Consider the following 17,851-nt stretch of genomic DNA (forward strand, 5'->3'; position numbering starts at 1 on the left):
TAGAAGAGATAAAAATGAATAAGAAAACAAAAGGCAAGAAAAGGGAAAAAGGGCGGGCGGGAATCTAAAAAACATTTCAAGCAGAAAACACAAAACAAGATGGTAGAAACATACCTAAAAGTGCCAGTGATGATAATAGATGGAGACAGTTAACTAATCTATTAAAATATAGATTGGGGAATTCCCTGGGGCTTCAGTGGTTAGGACTCCTCATTTCCACTGCAGAGAGCCCAGATTCAATCCCTGGTCGGGAACTAAGATCCTGTAAGCCAAGTGGGCTGCCTTCCACCATACCCAAAAGATAGATTGGGTTAAAAAAATTCAACTTTGTATACACACACACACACACACACATATTACAAGAGCAATCCCTAAAAAATGAAAAGGAGGAAAATGAAGAGATAGAAAACTATCTACTAGGCTAAACAAATGATAAAAAGCTGAAATTAGGTAAAACAGTTCAATAAGGTAAGAATGAAATGCACTGAAAGGAATTAGTAGCAAAGTGACCACTGGTGATCGTGACAAAAATGGTTTGGGGTCACAGTGGGGACTCAATCAGATTGTGTGTGACATGCAGTCAATGGGAGAGAAAGAAGTAGAAAGGCAGAAGGAAAGGCAAGTGGAGGAGGCACATTCCTAGTTGGGGAAGAGGAGTTACTTACCATTTGTTTATCAGTTTGAGCCTGTGTAAATATTGATGCCATGAAGCCAGAGCAGAGAGCCAAGGAAAAGAAATGGGAGAGAACTGAGGGGAAAGCAATTGTGGGGAGCAAGGCTAAGGATAAGATCCAAAGCACCAGGAGAGACTTTAGCAACAGACAAGAAGAAAACATCTTCTATTTTATTTTATTTCTAATTTATTAATTGGTCCATTACACAAACAATACATGAATGCATACTCAAAAACATCAAACATTACAGGTAAAGCTAATGCACTCCACCAAACTACTGTGAACAGTTTGGTTAGTACCCTTCCAGACCTTCTCTATACATTTTTATAATACACAATTAGGTACTTCAGATGTACACTATACAGTATTTGTGTGAATGGGTGTGGTATGTGTTTTAACATCAGTGGTACCATGTGTATTTCATGTATTATCCTTCTATTTTCCCCTAAACTTTTAAAAAACTTAACATTGTATCTTAAGAGATCTTTCCATGTCAGTGCATGTAGGACTCTTGATTCTTTTTCACTGACGCCTAGTGACCTATAACATGTACCATGTGTAACACGTACCATGCTCCATTGCCTAGATGCATATTTTGGTTTTTCCAGTTTTATAGTTACAACCACAGGAACAACAGACATCACCGTAGAAGCTACATTATGAATAAACGTATGTAAAATGTGTTTCATTAAAAATTAGAAATATTGGGTCATGGGGCATGTGAATTTAAAATTGTAATGGATAGCATTAGGTTGTCTTTAGAAGTGGCTGTGCTAATTTATATGCTCCGTGGTAAGGTAGGAATTCTGTTTCCTCACACTCTTGATTTATACTTTCAATATTTTGCCAACTGGATCTGAGATAGTCTCTCGTGTTTTAATGTGCATTCCCCTTATTTGTCTAAAGTTGGGCATCTCTTCACAACCTACTTGCAAAACTTCTTGCTTACATACATTTTCACAGGGATATTTCTAAATATGTGTATGTGACCAAAAAGCGTGAGTCCTGCTGGAATTAATTTTTGTGAGTTAGAGATCTAAAATTATTTTTTACCAAAAGGTTATGCTGTCTTAGTACTATTTGCTGAATAATCCATTCTTCCCTTATTGATTTGAAATGTCACTTTTATCATTTACTCAATGTGTTTCCTTCTGGATTCTCAGCTTTATCAGATTTAATTTTGGTATTAGGTACCTGAGTTATTATTAACTTGGTTCACTGAATGGTAGCTGATTTTGCCAGCTAAGATAATGACAATAGATGATATAATTCATGATACAAGAATTATTTTAATTTAAATCAATTCTGTTATCTACAAACTAGAGTATTAAGAAATGTGTAAACTTCTCTTTCAGACTAGTTCCTTTCTTAGGGGATACCTTGCAGGCTAAATATAGAAATGCAAGGTCTTTTCGCCAGGCCCCCTTTTTCTAAGTATTTGATGTTAAAGCTTTTTGGTGATTTCAAGTTGTTTGCTGGTAATGTCAAAGGGTTTCACATGGCATGGCAGTATTACTGTTCATTTATAAGAATGTTTCATTCCACAAATGAAATGAGGTCCACAAATCATGAGACATACTTTGAAAAACAATGTGATGCTCTAGCTTTTTACATTGGACCATGAACTCCTGAAGTGTTTAAATCATGCCTCATTTTTCTACTCCCAAACGTTCCATTCAGGTTGTAGGCAGTGCCTGACTGAACTAGAATTGAATTGCATTTCAAGAGTGTTCCTATAAAATAAAAAAACAAAACTCAAGTTTCTAAAAAAAAATTTAGGGGCATAACAAAGTTATGCATATTTTTTTCTGTCCATCTGCCACCTGATTAAATTATATATATTTTGTGAATTTTTATTGTTTTCTTAAAGTAGGAACACTAGAATTCAGTTCTAGTGTGACAGTTCACACCCAAGTGTGAGAAAAATGTTCCCTTGCTGTTCATGGACTGCCTCAGGTATGACCTATCTATAGATATACTGCTTGCCTGCTAAATGACAGCAAGAACTGAGATCTGGAAAACATTCTGAATTAAAGTGGGCAAGCATACTTTATGGTTGTTATACAGAAATATATCAGGCATGCAAAGAATGAATTAAAAAGGTAAATTCAACTTTTTATGGGAAAGCAAAAGTGTTACATTTGCTATATTTTAAAATTCAGTTATTTTTATGATCAAAGCACCTTTTCCTTCTTTCAGAGGAGTAACTTTGGCTCTCATGGGTAATACCTTAGTTCATAAACTTCAGTGCTCTGTTTAATAGCTCAACGTAAGACATTAGACCTTGGGAAAATTCCCGAAACTATTTAATCTATCAGTTTCCCTGATGAGGAGAAGGAAAAATAAATCTAACTCACATGATCCAAGAATGCTGAACAAGTTCTATGAGCCAAGTAGAGTGTGCCAGTGCAAAACAGCAGCTTCTTACTTTACCATTATCAATCCTGAAAGGCTGTCTTACTTTTATTTTTGATGATTCTGTTAAAAACAAAAAGGACATCTAAGACCTTTAACTTTCTTTGTATAGTGCCCCGCTTAGCATTATTATTTGTGAACACATGTCAGTCCAATTGCAGACTAAGGAAATCATTAAGAAGCACTTTTATAAGAATCTCTCTACTGATGAAAGGAATACATGCTTATAAACAGCTGATCTTACCATAAAAATTCTGAGACCTGCTAGAGAAATAAATGAAACTGGAATGCATTCTGGAAAGTCAAAAAGGTAAAAAATAGGATGCAAATATACATCTCTAAATAATAAACTATTAGTATTGCTAGAATATATAAACACGGATTACCAGCCAGGAGGGTGGAAGAAAATGTCCAGTTTTGCTTAGGCAGGGGCTCATAGGGCAGAAAGAAACCTGAACTGAACTGTGTCAAAGAATCAAAGGCTACAGCCTAGCAGAACCCATTCTGATTTGGGTTGTCAAATGTCTGCAATGGAGGTAGAACCCATATTATCCTTTCTGGGGAGGAAGACAGAGCTCTGAGGGGCAGACATTGAATTCATCCTTCTGGGCCACTCTAATTCCTAGTCACTATAAAAGGGCTAAATTTGGCTTACCTTTAGGACTGGATTTACACAAAGGCATTAAAGACAGCCAAGGCTCGTCTAGTCCCCCCTACCCTTTACTTAAATTCTTGAAATTCCTTAAACAGGAAACAAAGACTTTCATTTCATAGAGATACAGGGAAGCAAGTCTTACTCAAACTTTCTAAGACTTAAGAGTTCTCTCTGATCTTTCCTTGGAGCAAGAGGCACCTGATGATGGGAATGGAATGTTCATCATGGAGGCAAAGATGATACAAAGACTCCCGACCAACTTCCTTCACGAATGTCAGAAGATTGCCTATGTAATTTTGCCTATCCATCATTTCTTTTACGTAATACTATTGTCCTTCCTAAATTATCTGTCAGCTTCTAGTTTTACCCCTCAATGACCTCTTATGTACTGCTGGAATGATTAATTTTCCTGAAATGAAATTCTAATTACAATCGCATTGCTTAAATTTACTAAATCATTCCTGCTTTCCTAATCAATGCCAGACTACCCAGGTGAGTGAGGCAGTCATTGACTGCCTGCGTCCTAGAAAACAACAGTTCTGTAGCTACCCAAGCCTTGCTTATACTCTGCTTTGAGCAGTTTTACTTTTGTGAACTTCAAGACTCAGGTGTCATCTCTAAGAGGAAATCTTCCCTAACAAAGCCATCCTTAATGGTGCATAACAGATCTTTATTATTGTCATTTTATCTCTTGGTGTATCTATATCCTTAAACTCTGAATGTTGAGGGGTGGGCTTTGTCCTTTTCAATTGAATTCAATTATTAAAGAGAATTGAGTCACATCTTAAAGTGCCTGCCATTGAGCTAGAACTTCCTTAAAAAAAAAAAAAAAAAAGACTTCATCTTAAAACCCAGTGATATTTTAATTCTGGTTCTACAAAGAATTCTCATGAACAGATATTTTGGTTGCTATAATCTTAAGTATAATCTTAACACTGCACCCCTTTATCCCCTTCCATTTTTTTTTTAAAGGTCCATTAGTGACTAGTGTTTGGAACTTGGAGAAATACCCTCATCTCTGACCCATGACAGAATAATGAGTTTTAATTATCCATCATTGAGGGCTTGATGATAAAGCATTCCTGTCTTTATACTTGTTATGCTTAGTTCAGAACACTGGAAATAGACTTGGCAATATCCAGCTATTTTTGGACAAAAAATTATGAGTTAAAATAACCATGTATTTTATATTTCACAACCCCTTTTTTGGGGGGTGGTATAGTAAGCTATAAAATCACATTGTAGCTACCTAATTTTTTAGGGGGGGCAATAAAGTTTGTACACATTGCCATATCAGAAACAAAATGTCCTGATTTTGTAGTTGGCTAAAGTAAATAAACAGAAAACTTCTGTGGTACCCTGGCCTATGAGCATTTCACTGAGAAAATTACAGATGGCATTCATACAAAGAATGTGCTCCTAAACTGGCATCTTAAATTAATATTCCAGCTATGTGTAACTGGAGACCCTAAATATCAGAGGTAACACTGAAATTTAAAGATTTAATCAATTGGAGGAATGGTTGATGTTACCTTAAAATACAGTCTATCTGATGCAGACAAGCTTTTCCACCCTAAGTTGTCCCTGACTTTGCAGTGAGGGACTCATGAGAGTAGGTATGGATGGTACAGGCTTCCTTCACAGGTCCAAAGGGAAGGCAGGGAGTTGGGAAGCGAACGACAGGCACGACTATAGTTTTGCATTTTTGAACATGGCACCATTAGTTATCTTCTCATGTCATTGAACTGAAAAGTTTGTTAATATTTAAGGCTCAGTACATTTTTGCCAACTTACTTTTTAGACATTCACAGAAAGCTTGCCTTTCTACATTAGGTCCTGCTATTTAAAGACAAATAATTTTGTTAAATGTTAATTTGTATTTCTTAGATTACTAGAGGTTGAACACTTAGAAACTGCCAGTTATTTCTTCTGTGAACTATACATGTATTCTACTGTGATTTTTAAAAACTGTAATAGTAATAATTGCTTTTAATTACCATTTTAAACATATGAATCATTTCCTTTGTGACTATTACTTAGGAATTATAGTGTTTTTCTACTCCCAACACCAAAATTGATATTTTCAGAAAAATCCCAACTTTTTCTAATGCTAGTTTTTCTCCACCTATATTAAATATACTGTTTGCACTTCAGGGGCACACCCGGAGAGCCTTTTGGTAAACATTCCAACAAGGAAGTTTCACTTTCTAGCTCATCTGATACAGCTCTACTTAGCAATCTTACTCCACATATCTTCGGGTTGCTTCAAGTCTAAGGACTTAAGTTCCTTTAGTTATTTCTATTAATATTAAAATTCTGTTTTTAGTGAATTTATCCTGCAGCATAACTAGAATATAAAATAATTGGAAGTTCCATGTACACTCTGATTTTATGCATTGAGTTTGTGGTTTAAGTTTTTATTTTAAATAAAGAACATTTATCTTCTTTTAATGCAGAGAGCTAATTATTGATTCTCAATAACTCCTGATTAGCTAGTTGGCTATAGATATAGAGCATCTTAATTTCTACAGGCACCTTTCTGAATTCAAGTAAAAGTTTTGGTAGACAAGGATTTCCTACTTAAATGTCATTGACATAATATGAGTATCGAGTACAAATATTGCTCACTGTTCTTGCATTCTTTAAGTTATTTTACCTTGAAGATTTAAGAACCATCCTTAAGTCATTAGTAACAGGTTTTCATTGAAGGAATATTTGGAACTGTGAAAATACAAATCTAATCAAATTAAATTTTGAACACATATAGAGCCAAATATTTCAACAAAACTGCAGTTTAATTTCAGAAAATGTGTTAAAATATATATTTATACATCAATTTCTGACATACACTTAATGTGTTAGTATACACAAAATGATGCTTTCTCTTGAAACTGTATTTATGAAATGTACATTTTAATTTAAATACTCAGTATACACTGCACTTAATCTGCATGTTGCATTTATTAAATACATTAAAATCTGCAATGTAACAAAACGTTTTCTGCATACGAAATTCAAAACACCATTTTAAATGAACAAAAGATGGCTCACTTCATTTTTATTTTTACAACTAGTGTATAATACACTAGCTCAGCTCCACCACACTACCTGTTCGTTCTTTTTTATTTGACATTGTTCACAGACTAGTACATATTACAATAAGAGTGCTGGATAAAAACATGAGGTACGAAAGTGGTTCAAAGATTATAGGTCATGCAGATCATGCTAGACAGCAAAGAAAATTGTGACCGAGAAAACACTAAATAAAAATACATAAAGAATGTGCATTATAAAAAAAAAAAAAAAAACAAAACTCCATTACACAGCTTTGCTTCTTTGGTTACAAAGTAGGTTGAACAATTTCACAGCTTTTTATTCCCACCCGAAAAAAGTCATACGAAATGTCAAAAAGCAGAGGAATCGTGGCAATTTCTCTATTAGAAAGTAGAAACAAATGAACAAAGTTTTCTTCATCAAAATAGCCCAATTATTTATTATATCACAATAACTGGTGACTACCTGTACAGTTGCACTATGTTCTTCATACTTACACTATACAAAATTTACATTCAAGCTGGGTCTTTACTACTGAAAATAAATACCGAAGGTAAATTGCCATTAGTGTTAGAAATATGCCAGGATTCTTTTGTTCAATTATTGCCTAAACATTTTATCTATTAAATGCAATCCTGTCTTTCAATTCCTTTACTGATACTTATAATTATTCCAAAAAATTAAAAAAGTTCTGTGACATTGTTCATGTACATTATGAAAATAGCAGCCCTGTAATAAATAAAACACAAATAAATGAAAACTTATGTAGGCAAATGTTACTGATATTGAAAGAAAAGTGGCTCTTTAGATGAACTGTTATTTATAATGTGATAGGAAGGCTCAGGGAAAATCCATGGGTAATAGGAAACACGGGAGAGCCACCAAAGCTCTGAAAAGACCCCACTCGTGCGCACCAGGTAAAATGCAAACTCTGCTCACTTTAATACACCTCATCTATCACTCTCCTTGTGTACTGAGGACAGAAACTGGACACCAACAGCGCTGCATGACATCTCAAAGAGAGGAAAAGCTCTTGTAGAATGATTGTCTAATACTGAAAGGGCCAAACACACAACTGAAGCATGGCTACTTGCTTTCGTATAAAGTGGAAAGAACACCAGTGGCACACAAGGATAGATTGCTTTCAGTTTTTCTTAATGAGGCAAGAAAGCTTTATGCTGAGGAGACATTCGGCTGCTGTGGAGGTTGCGTTGGCTGCGGAGGCTGTGCTATCACTGCTTGCTGTTGAGAAGTGCTACCAGGATTGGCCTGTTGGGCTGGGAGTTGGGATAATTGATCATTGTTTGAAAGAGATTTTAACAGTGCATTTTCTCGTTCAAGTAAAGAGTTTCTTTCAACTAATTCTTTTATTTGTTCCTTTAGAACTTCCACTTCTTCTCTTACTGCATACATCAAATGGCTTTTCACCAGATCCTGTGAAAAACAAAATTAGGAATATCAAAAAGAGTGAAATGGGAAGGAGTTGCTATCTGGTTCTCCTTATAACACAAGACGATTGTGTTGTGCCTTATAAACACAAGACGATTTTATGCTAATTTTCCTGCTCTTGCTTTTTATGTTTCTACTGTTTCCTGACCAACCCTGAGGAAGATGGGGTGGAAAAAATCTAGTTCCCAACTGGGGCAGCAAGTCCAGAATTTTCTTTTCAAAGTCTGGAGTGATTAAAAAAAAAATCAGCTCCTTAAATTGTCTATTAATAAAGCTTAGAATTAAAAAAAAGCTTAAAATCATATACTTAGATGTCAGATGAAGAGAACAAAGGAAACTAAATTGCTATTAAACTAGTTACAGTAAAGCTTTAAGAAATAAAGTGACCTGCAATTTCCAACTTCAAAATCTTAGGATTAAAAAAAAAGCAGACTAATGGCCTTTATTTATAACCTATTTATGGTTTTAATAACTTGAATCAAAATATTTTTAATAATGTTGAGTATAAATCTTTAAGAAAAAGTAAAACAGCAGAAATCAATATCAGAGTCAATAGAAACAAGTCTATTTATAAAAGCTGAGTAATACACTCTCTGTCTACTGGAGCACCAGAGAAGTCCAGGTCTCTAAATTATTCTTGATGCTGAGATATTTAGGGGATCAAATGCATGTTGATTATATATATCCCCCAAAATGGTCCTTATCAATAGCATAACATGAAATGTAAGATGTTCAAGTAGGAAAAGTATTAACTCCAGTGGTATTTCTAGACGAAAAATTCTCAATGTTTTAGCATTTTCAACTAAATCTTATTATTGAAAAATATACTTTGGTCATCTTGGTTTAAAGAAATTAGATACTTGTTTTTTAGGACTGATAAAACCCAAGAATGTATGAAATGAGAAGACTATAAATTTTTACTTACCATTGCTTGTTCTATTTTGTTGTCAATGGCTACACCACCTCCCCCAGATGCACTGGAAAAAATTAGAATATTTCATTAAATTATTCTAAAAAAATGTAAGCTCCCTTCCAACTCTTAAAGTAAATAAAAACATTTTTGTTTTACTTAAAACCAAAATAGTAATTTAAAATAGACTATTAGTCTATTTTCAGAATTTCATACTCAGAGCTCTCACTTTGAAAATGAGGATCTCAGCAAATAGGTGACTTCTAAAAATCCTTTGTTGTTTCACTATTTCCAACTTGCCTATGAAATATATATGCTACTTTAAAAATTAACTCCCAGTTCTATTCAGGAGTTCTCAATTCAGTGACCTTAAGATATATTTCAAATGAGCAGTATCTGCTCCCCATCTCTTCATTTACTAACTATATATTCTAATTAACTTTCATGCAAAAATTTCAGTGGTTACTTATTGCAGTAAATTCAGATGATTACTCCTCTTCTATAGATTTTTATGTTTTTAATATCTCGTTTTTACATTTTAAAAACTGGCTTGTAAAAATGATTCAGAGGGCTTTTGGGCAAACAGTACTTGGAGGGTTGGTTAACCAGGAACTCAACCATCTGGCAGACCCACATGCTTTGTAGCTTGCAAAAATCTTGTACCTGGCAAAAATCACCAAGTAAGGTATGTGGTTTAGCCCAGTTTTTTCCTAGAAACAATTGGGAACAGTCTAGCTGGTAAGTACATCTCAAGTTCAAGCATCATTGTAGCATGTATATGATAATGACACAGAAGGCTGAATAATTATCCTCTTTGGCAGTTTATATTGTCCTATGTATATAGCAAGGACCTATATCCTTTTCTTGGTGTTTTTGTAAATTTTAAAGAACAGTTATTAGATTTTTCTTGCAAATATAAATCTGATATATTAATCTACTGTATCAAAACAGAAAAATGTCTTTAAATTATTTTTATGTAAAACTTTACTACACATTCTTCATTTAGTATTTAGTGATAAATTTAGGTGCTAATATATCTGAAGACTATTTTACTTTAGATGATGGGGATCCTTAATGTTATGAGGCTCAGAAATATCCTATCTGATATAGTGGTGCATTTTATATTGTAATCTAAGTAGATATGGTTACAATCCTGGTTTTGTTACTCACTACCTACCATCAGTAAATCATCTATTTAGCTTCCTCTGGCCTCAGTTTCCTCATCTGTAAAATGAAGGGGTTGGTATCTATGCCTCAGTGATCTTTGAACTTTTTAATCCTCTAAACTCTGAGTCAATGCATGGAAAACACTAAGCTTGTTTATCTGAGCATTTACAATATTAATTACAGCATACTACTTCACTTCCTGGTATTGCTAAGATGAAAAGGAGCTTCTGTATACCTAATAACTGGAAAGGATGTATAGATCATTAATACTTATATATGTTAGGCTTTAAAAGCTTGTAGAGACCAAGTATGGCTTCATGTAACTATAAACTATAGAACTATATAAACTTCAGTGTAAAGTTTAGTTCAGACACCATATGGATAAAGTCACCAATACTGGCCATAATTTGGCAAAAAAGAAGGTAATAGGCATTTAGATTAGAATTTGCCTGAGAATCCTAGATTATACTTTTTTATTCTGTATCAAGGGATAACTGAAATCATTTCATGACTTAAATACAATCAATTCTTTTAATATATCAGTTTAAAATAGAATATTGTAAATGCTAACTTTAATACCAGTTTTACATACTAATGAGCAAACAAAAAATCTAAATAAATCTCAAACTCTTAAAAGATTTCTTTTCTGATAATTAAAATAAAACCTAATCAGTTTTCAAGCCATTTCCTCAGCTAAGGAATAGTAATTAGCATCCTACTCTTTGTTGATAAAATAACCTCCAGTCCTGATGTATATATCTTCACATAGTTCCAATTCACCTGGCTTTCTTTCTACTTGTTTCTTAAGATGCTCACTGCCATCTCTTCTGGAATGCCTTCTAGTTTCCTAAGGTGAACCAATATTCCATCCCTTTTGTGGTTTCACTAAAATAATCACAAACTTTTTACAGTGCATAACCATGAAATTCTGGCCCCTTTATATACTCACTGTGAATTCTAGGAAATTATTTAACCTTCCTAGATCTCAGATTTTTTTTTTTTTTTAATCTAAAATAAGGATGGTATCTTCAGGATTCTTGCCTGGGAAATCCCATGGACAGAGGAGCCTGGTGGGCTACTGTCCACAGGGTTGCAGAGTCGGAGGTGACTAAGCAAGGAGCAAGGATTATACCCCAATTCACAAAACTCCTGTGAGGATTAAGTGACTTTAAATACTACCACTGTTAACTCTATCAGACTTGAGCTCTTTGAGTGAGGTTCATTATCATCTTCACCTCTGTGAAGAGAACAGTGCTTGGCACATAGGAGCTCAGGTGTGTACAGAAAGAGTCAATATGACAACAGTTACTGAATATATTAGAAACAATTACTGGTTCATATTAGGAAGCCATATATTTTTTTGAGTTTAAATAAATCAGTAGTTCTCCATGTGGTCCCTGGACCAGGAGCATCATCAGCATAATCTAGGAACTTGTTAGAAATGCAAATATTCAGGTCCACTCAGATCTACTTTTGAGGTGGGATTCAAAAAATCTATTTTAATAACTCCTCCAGCTGATATGCGGAGAAGGCAATGGCACCCCACTCCAGTACTCTTGCCTGGAGAATTCCAGGGACGGGGGAGCCTGGTGGGCTGCTGTCTATGGGGTCGCACAGAGTCGGACATGACTGAAGTGACTTAGCAGCAGCAGCAGCTGATATGAAAGAAACTAAAGCTTGAGAACTACTGCTTTAAAAATAAAGATACAAAATGGGCTTCCCAAGTGGCTCAGTGGTAAAAAATCTGCCTGCATGACAGGAGACTTGGGTTTAATCCCCTGGACATGGAAATGGCAACTCACTCCAGTATTCTTGCCTGGGAAATCTTGTGGACAGAGGAGCCTGGTGGCTCAAAAGAGTTGGACATAGTGACTAGGCAAGCAAGCACCAATATGGTAGTTTTAAATAAAAACAAATAGGAGGGCATTCTATTTGATGATCCCAGAACATGGGATCAATGAGGGTAATAAGGTGTTTTCTGTTGTGTTCAAAGTCAACATAGTGGTTTGGGGTTTACGATCTTTTAAAATGAGAATGATTAGCTGCAGAAGAATGAGTAATTTTCTTTTATTTGCTTCCTTGACCTAATGTTACAGTATTAGGCCTTGCTTTCTTTCTTATTGCATTCACTACACTATAACTGGACGATTAATAACCAGTTTCCGAACTTAAGTTCCTTAAGAGAAGGCTTCCTAACACTTTGTAACTATTCTGATAAAAAAAAGGGGATAATTTTCATAAAGAAACTTTCTGTTTCCTATGGGTAACTCTTTTAGAATAAAGTCATAAGTGGATTAGCATTTATTAGATGAATAAAAAATTGTAGGTACTGATGGAATGGACAGAAATATATAACTGTGAGAAAAAACACAAGAATGACTATTACTTTTTTATATAATGAATGTTCATTTCTTGGAATTGTGGCTCCCAAAGGAATCAAAAGGAGCTTGATAATGCTCTAAATAAAGTAAATTACAATCACATTCATAAGAAAAGTAAACCTTAAGAGAAAATTAAAACTTAAGTATCAGTGTAGGACGGACTTCCACGCTGTTCATCTTCTAATTTACCCCAAATGGTTCCCCACCACAGTTTTTCTCCACAGGCCTGCTTACTCTTATCACATTAGATTACTTGCAACCTCACTGAGAAGACAAGGGGCCAGATAGGAGACTCTGCTCCGTCTTCACAAGTGTCTTACATTTGCATCCTTCTTAATAGGCTAACTCTTTCATCCATGCTCTCAGCTCAGTGACTGCAAATCATCCCGTCTTTCCTCTCTAAAAATTAAAACCAGTGAAGGCAAAGTTAGGCTTAACTTGATCTCATATTTAAGAAAAATTCCTTATGAGAAATCAAAATTTTTCTTTATTAATGTGAAGAGAGACATCATGACTACTGTTTAAGATAAAAATAGTGCAAATTTCTTCACTATTACACTTTGACTACTGTTGTCTTTCTTCTCAATAGAAATGCCATTTAAAAAATTATTTTTTGGCCACACTGTGCAGCATGTGGGATTTTAGCTCCCCCACTAGGAACTGAACCCGTGACCCCTGTAGTGGAAGAGCATAGTCTAAACCACTGGACTGCCAGGGAAGTCCCACAAATGCTTATTAACAAAGCAACAAGGTAGAGGAAAGGAACACATATGACTTCTCACTTCATGGCAGCACACACATTTTAGTGAGTTCTTACTTCAGCCTGAGTAATACTCTCATTTTACAGTTGAGGAAACTGAAGCCTAGTAACTTACTCAGACACAACCCTGCTGCTGCTGCTGCTGCTGCTGCTAAGTTGCTTCAGTCATGTCTGACTCTGTGCGACCCCGTAGACGGCAGCCCACCAGGCTCCCCCATCCCTGGGATTCTCCAGGCAGGAACACTGGAGTGGGTTGCCATTTCCTTCTCCAATGCATGAAAGTGAAAAGTGAAAGTGAAGTCGCTCAGTCGGGTCCGACTCTTAGCGACCCCATGGACTGCAGCCTACCAGGCTCTTCCGTCCGTGGGATTTTCCAGGCAAGAGTACTGGAGTGGGGTGCCATTGCCTTCTCCAGACACAACCCTAGGGACAGGATTAAAACCTAACCTAATCAATACCAAAACACATGCTTTTCCTATCACAACATTAAGACTGTAAAAGGAAGAAAGTAACTATCTATAATGACCTAAAGGAAATACAGAGTTGTGTGCATTGTAAAAAGTGCTTAAACTTAGTTGTGAAACCATTAAGCATGGATCCAACTATGTTCATAACATGGCATTTATCTTAGCATATTCCTAGAAGAGGTTCAGGTCTGAAAACAAGGTAGGTAGCTTCTAGGAAAAGGTACTTGCTCAGTGATCTTTAGACAACCAGCATAGTTTGATTCTCTGCTAAGGGTTAAAATGTTCTTTTGTTAGAAAGTTGAAGGTACCTTAAGACTATATAGATCCATATGCAGAATATTATTTAAAAAATTACCTTGCTTTACTCAAAGACCCTCCTAATCTTCTCTGTTGAATCACAATACAATTAAAACTGGAATTCCACAAATCACAAAATAAAATGTTTGTGATAAGAACTTATTTGACTGAACTGGCAATCTCATACACTAAGGTTCAAGCACCTTTACCCAAACCAGGTAAAATCAATTCTTTTTAAAAAGTAGAAGCTATAGTCTTTCTTGGAGGCCAGTCCTCAGGAATCACATACTGTTTCCAATACATCATTTACAATCTTCATCCCCTTGCCCGCCACTCATAATAAGCACTATATCATTAGTGCTAGGAATGCTTTAATTCTAACCTGGGTTACACTTTGCCTCCTCTCAAAGAAATGTGTGTTTTATTTTTAGAAAGTAATTGTTAAGTAGCTGATTGCAAAAGAAGAAATCCAATGAATCTACAGCTCAGCAAGCTTATCAAGGTTAAAAAAAAACAACAAAAAACTATCACCCTTTCCGTAAAAGGAATTTTAAAAATATTTACATTTTCTCACAATTAAGAGCAAATAATCCTCCTTCCAAAAAAGATCCTACGTAGATAAAAATTCATATAGATAGTCTCTATCTATATGAATTAAGAAGAAATAAGAAAATTAAGCTAAGAACTCAAATTGTATGTATCCTAATTATTAACCGTAAGTTCTACCAATGTAAAAACAATCTGTTTAATTTCATGGCTTAAAAAACATAGACAAAAGACCCCATGGAAATTTTTATTCTCAGTAACACAAAATAAGTGATTTCTGTGGACCATAAAAGCTATTATCATGCTAAGCAAGCAGGTAAAATGGCTATTCACAAAACTAAACGTTATCAAGTACTCAATCATACTGTGAAAAAAGCTTTTTACCAAGGAAATATTAAAAACCCAGCTAAATATACAAAGATTGATATTTGTTTTTAGCATCAATAAATACCTTGCTCACCAATGCCCTTAGCATATTTTACATTCATCTAATTAATTTCAGGTCAAAATCCTGAAATTTTCTTCCAGAAGAGAATATTTAAAAAGAGGAAAAAAGGATACACACTGTGGATTATACCAATGTCATTTTCTGGACTTCAGGTGTTTTATATTATAGTCATGCAAAATTTTACCATTGGGGGAAGAACTGGATGAAGGGCTACATGAGACCTCCCTGCACTTCTTTTTTTTTTTTTTGAGCAACTTATCTATAAGTATTCCAAATAAAAGTTTTAAAGGAGATACTAGTACATGGTAAAGAATAAATTCAGTGAAAGGAAAGTGAAAGTGAAGTCGCTCAGTCATGTCCAACTCTTTGCGACACCCCAACCAGGTTCCTCCATCCACGGGATTCTACAGGCAAGAGAACTGGAATGGGTTGCAATTTCCTTTCCGGGGGATCTTCCCCACCCAGGGATCGAACCCGGGTCTCCCACATTGTAGGCAGATGCTTTACCATCTGAGCCGCCAGGCAAGTCAATAAACTCAGCGAGTACACACAAAAAGGTATACCATCAATATAAAGTCCCTCTCCTACCTCAGATTCCCTTTGTCCAAGTCAACCACATATATGTATCAGTGACCTTAAAAAAGTCCATTTAGGAAGGAATTCTTTACTGTTTTGGAGTGGGAGAGGCCTTTCTAACTATAGGCCTCAAAATATATGAAGTACTTCTATAAATCTGTAAGACAAGAAGCCCCAGTAGAAAAATGGGTAAAATACACATGAACATTCAACAAGACATTAAAAATACTCTATATCTCATAATAAAAATATAGACTAAAACTATAATATGTGATATTATTTCCCTAAACACACTGGCAAACATATTAAAATTTAACGCAAAATTAGTGAGGTTGTGGGAAAATGGGCCTTCTCTTTACTGTGCTGGTGAAAAATGGTATAATGGTATAATCCTTACAGAGAGCAATTTGGTTACATCTAATAAATTTTGCACATACATACACACCCTCACTCTTCAAGTCAGCAATACTACAAGTAGGTATTTATCCAACAGATATTTTTACATACATAGGAAAAATGTACTGACAAAACTACTCATTACAACGTTGTTTGTAATAGCAAAGTTTCTGACTAGCAATAGGAAAGGGCTTAAATAAATCATGGTATAGCCATTCATTTAATACTAGTCATTTAGTAAGAGAAAAAAAAAAAAAAAACCCACAACGGTGCTGTTCTGTGTACTGAGATGGAAACTGGGAAACTGTATGATGTGTATGTATTATCATTTATGTGAAGAAGGAGATTATGTACTGCATATTATGTATATGAAGACAGACTGGAAACACACACAAAGAAAGTTATCTGTTTGTAAAGGCGGGCACAAGGGGAACAGGGATTGAAGGCTACTTTCACGCACTTTGAAGAATACTGAAAAACATTTTCCAAAATGAAAATGACTCATAAAGGAGTTATTACAGTGTGAACTTAAGACATGACCAAATGGCAGACAGGAAACAAGAAAGGAAGAAAGGAGGGAAGAGGACCAACAACTCCTCTTGCTTTTGGAACTTTTTCTTTCTGAAATATTAGGTACTATGTTTAACACAGGAAACTATTAATATACATGATACTTGTGATTTGCAAAATTTATTTCCTTGGCTTAGGGTGAATTAAAATCACTTAAAAACATAACTCCCAGTATAGTTATTTCTGTTTAAAAGTGATGCTGGTAACTAAATTATAAAAGTCTCTCGGATAAGTATCTAAGATACAACGGGCTACATAAGCTTACACAGTGTTGCATTAAAAAATGAATTCCAAATAAAGCATTGGTAAGATCTTTTTTACTTTTTACACTTCAAAGTTATGATATTTTGGAGGAATTATTATTTGATAGTAAAATTCTGATATAATTAGATAGATATTTTTCCTGAGCTACTCTAAGGAAACAACTTAAAAACTAGCCAAACTATTTTTCTGTTAAAACAGTCAAGATGGAAGATATAAAGATTTAGTCACGAGACTTATATAAAAGGAAGACAGCATAGCAATTTTACCATTACAGTCCAAACATTCCAATACACTAAGAAAGTTTAACATTCTATTACTTCAAGTTAAATACTTAAATGTAGTAAGTACATGAAAAATCATATCTACATAAGATAAATTACATAAGATAAATGAGCTTATGCACTGTTATTTCTTATTAGACTAGCATAAGGCAAGGTTTGACACAATGAAAAAGTTATTTCCTTCCTCTGAGTCAGACTGAAAAAAGAAGGGTGTGAGAAAGGGGTAGGAGGAGGGTAGCATTTTCCCCAATGTTGGAGTGCTTACATTTAAAGGAGACTCTCTTGAAAGAGATTTCATTTTACTGTTTACAAAGCAGCAACTGGTAATTTGGTGATAGCGTAATTACAGGGGAGTGAAGGACACATAACAGAGGTGTTTAAGCCCAAATTTAAAATTCGACACTACAGTCCTGGCTAACTTTACTTCCTGGAGACTGGGAAAACAGTATACAACCGACAATTATCTAGACTGAGATGTACACTGGTATCTGAGAGTGAAAAAAGAAGGAGAGAGATTAGGAAGGTATTTTTCCCAATTTAT

At 34.9% G+C, this 17,851-nt stretch overlaps 1 protein-coding gene across 5 annotated transcripts in view; it reads right to left on the reverse strand.

The window, feature by feature from the left end:
* Positions 1–830: 830 nt before the first annotated feature.
* Positions 831–17,851, reverse strand: part of TSC22D2 (TSC22 domain family member 2) — a 51,749-nt gene continuing 34,728 nt past the window's right edge. For 2 of the 5 annotated variants that reach the window (XM_061418997.1, XM_061419006.1), the window contains 2 exons: positions 9,173–9,224; positions 831–8,232 (listed from right to left, as the gene is read on the reverse strand). In XM_061418997.1, the coding sequence (XP_061274981.1) occupies positions 7,972–8,232; positions 9,173–9,224 (313 nt within the window). In that variant the 3' untranslated portion in view covers positions 831–7,971. Of the gene's footprint in view, positions 8,233–9,172; positions 9,225–13,025; positions 13,105–17,851 lie in introns of all 5 variants that reach the window. The other 3 variants (XR_009736770.1, XR_009736772.1, XR_009736771.1) reach the window with 2 other exon arrangements.

This window comes from Bos javanicus, chromosome 1, assembly GCF_032452875.1.
Source record: "Bos javanicus breed banteng chromosome 1, ARS-OSU_banteng_1.0, whole genome shotgun sequence".
Taxonomy (NCBI): domain Eukaryota; kingdom Metazoa; phylum Chordata; class Mammalia; order Artiodactyla; family Bovidae; genus Bos; species Bos javanicus.